At 31.2% G+C, this 3,027-nt stretch overlaps 1 protein-coding gene across 1 annotated transcript in view; it reads left to right on the top strand.

Annotated features, from left to right (window-relative positions):
• The window catches only part of LOC117181747 (putative defense protein 3), an 18,579-nt gene extending 15,759 nt beyond the window's left edge, over positions 1-2,820 (top strand). Inside the window, exon 3 of the mRNA XM_033374711.1 lies at positions 2,609-2,820. Within this exon, the coding sequence (XP_033230602.1) occupies positions 2,609-2,820 (212 nt within the window). The remainder of the gene's footprint in view (positions 1-2,608) is intronic.
• The last annotated feature ends 207 nt before the right edge of the window (positions 2,821-3,027 follow it).

The following is a 3,027-nucleotide window of genomic DNA, read 5'->3' as shown; positions in this document are numbered from 1 at the left end:
GGAAAGGCTGCTCAGTAGACCGTATGTGGAAAGTTTAAATCATAAAGAATACATTGGAAATGAGCAAATTCAGTTTATGGAAAAACGAAAAAAGTTGCAATAAAACGTTTGATAACAACATTTTTTTAAAACAATGCGCGAATTCACAATCACCAAATCACTGTTGTCGATATTTTCACCTTTAATTTTAAAGAGTCTATGCAGAAAGCTCGAGCGCGTAGTGCGAGGTAAATGCATTATTGAGCGCGAAACGCGAGAACCCATAGTCGCGCGCCCTAGGCGCGCTGAAATTAGCGAGCCGCGCGATGAGAATGTGCCTGCGAAGCGGGCAGATTTTTTAAATTCAGTCTGAAGTCTTTTAAACTCACCTAGAATTCCTAGACCTTTTTTCTAATTCTTTTGAATTTTTCTCGATTCACTCAATTCTACTCAATTAAGTTAATTTTTAAACATTATTTTTGAGTTTAAAAAAATGCATTCTGAATTCTGTAAACTCACCTTGAATTCTTAGGCCTTTTTTATATTTCCTTTGAGTTCTACTAAATTCACTCTAGTTTTGAAAAATTAATGGGAAAATATAAGATTTTATAATTATTTTTTATTCATTTGAATTCATTGGACATTCATCTCACACTCTGATTACTTTATATTAAATTCTTAAATTTTTGTTTGAATACTTTGGAACGATTTCGATTTTTTCAATTCTTTACTGAATTCTTTTGGAAGCCCCTTAAATTTTTTTCAATTCTTCTGATTTTCTCAATTCTACTCAATCGGATGGATTTTTAAACATTTTTTTAGGTTGTTTTAAATTCAGCCTGAAGTTTTTTAAACTCACCTTGAATTCTTGGGCATAATTTATCCAATTCTTTTGGATTCCCTTGAATTATTCTAAATTAACTTCAATTTTACTGAACTCAATGGAATATTTTGAATTTAGATTTTTTCGGATTAAATAGGTAATTTATTTAATGTAAATTAGGCTGTACCCATGCTTTGTATTTTTTTTTAAATATCTTCAACAGCAATTATTTTTCGAAAGCTTAGTCATTTAATCTACCCCCTATTGAGTTCATGATGATTCTTACAATAGTAAAACCGAAAATATTGAATTTAACGATGAGAGAGAAATTCTTATCAGTGCTAAATTATTACGTAAATAACTAATCAGATAAATAATTAATTTGGCAGAAATCACTCATTTGATTTACCAAACAGGTTGTGACTAACAATAATAAATTGTGTATGTGCAACCAACACATCAGACAGGAATTTTGTATCTCACTGCACAGTGGGTATTGCTGGGTATGGTCAGCCAACGACATATTCTCTTGCGACATACATAAAGTAATATGTGTATTTAAAATAGAAATCAATTTTTCGTTAGCATGGTATATATAAATAGGTTTGTTCTATTTCCTGTAAAAATTGGAAAATGTGGACTAAGCCTGTACCGCTGCTTATGACAAGCTACTTTTCAATAATTCACATGGCGAAACTACTTTCAAATGATTGGCTGATCATAGTCATTTTTCACTACCATATAAATTACACACATCGCTCTGCAGACCTCGTTTTATTGATTACATGTGTGTGCTTTTATGTAACTGGTATAGGATTCCGGTCTCAGAGAAATAAATTTAATTGTAATTGTTATTAGATTATAGGAAATTTGTTTATAAAAATAGTAGTTAACTTTTTTAGTATAAAAAATATATTAATATCTTGAATAGAACGAGCAAAGCTGGGCAGATATTATATAATTCTTATAAACACTTTATGTAAATCTATACGATAAACTCGAAAACTTTGAACTCAAATTTAAAAGCGGCTCTCTTTATGTATAAGGACACTCCACATAGAAAAATATTTTCTTTAAATTAAAGCGATCGTTTCTTATACATCCTTTGTTAATTTAACATAAAAATACTTTGCAATGGACGAAAGATTTATTTTAAGTCAAAGAAGCAGAGCCAATATATGTATATTTTATAAATCATGCATGAGTTCAGTACATTTTAATGCCTCTGAAGCGGATCTAAAATTCTACTTTTCACTCCCCAAGAAGTAAAAAGTGACCAGGCTTTTAAAGTTATTTAGTAAGGTATACACTTATCATAAATTTCTGAAATTTTCAAAATTTCTAAAAATTTGTAAATTGACTATAAATTTGGGAGTCTTTAAACATTTCAGAAATGTAAGGGAAATTTATAATTACCAAAAATTTATCAGAAATTTCTGAGATAATATGTATTTATATATTACATTATATGCTATTCTTTGACCCAAAGAAATTTTATTTAAATGAAAGAAACTTTTTTTCCGTGTTCTAAATTTGGAACCCTGATCCTAAGTCTATTTGCCCATTAAACGTTTTTTCTGAATAAATTAAAGATAAGAAAGGCTTTTTGTTCTTAATTCCATTACTCGCATCGACTTATGGAGTGATTTATGTTAGAAGTTACATTAACGAATAGAGTGGTAGAGCTAATAAACAGAGGCTGGCCTATAAATCGATTTTTCTAAATCCCCTTATTTGATGGCTTTTAGTGAGAAATAGTAGATCCCCTCGAGAATCGTTTTTTATTTTTTTATGAACCTTTTTCAGTGAAGATTCAAGGAGATGTTTTCAAAGGATTCTTCTTGCAAGCACGTGACGCTCATACGAATGAATGGATCGGTTCTTGGGCTAAGACAGCCAACACTGTCGCACATTCGGAATGTAGTGCTGTGACCCATGCTGATCCTCGCGACAAGCAGACTGCCACCCTTACTTGGAACGCCCCCCTTAACGCAAGAGGCCGCGTTTACTTCACGTGAGTACACAGGCATACATCTCGTAATCCTAAGTACTTTTAAGTACTTTCAAGCATATCACAGTGTCTTGTTCCAGAAAGATTCCAACTTTTTATTTAAAAAAAAATCTCTCATCAGGGGCCGTGCATAAATTACGTAAAGTTTTTTTGCTGAAATGTTGAATTAGCTGATATTTAAACCAAAAGAAGATTTTTATTTTAAACAAAAAAC

This window comes from Belonocnema kinseyi, chromosome 10 (assembly GCF_010883055.1).
Source record: "Belonocnema kinseyi isolate 2016_QV_RU_SX_M_011 chromosome 10, B_treatae_v1, whole genome shotgun sequence".
Lineage (NCBI taxonomy): Eukaryota > Metazoa > Arthropoda > Insecta > Hymenoptera > Cynipidae > Belonocnema > Belonocnema kinseyi.
The sequence above is the reverse complement of the archived record's forward strand: the minus strand, read 5'-3'. Positions and strand labels throughout refer to the sequence as shown.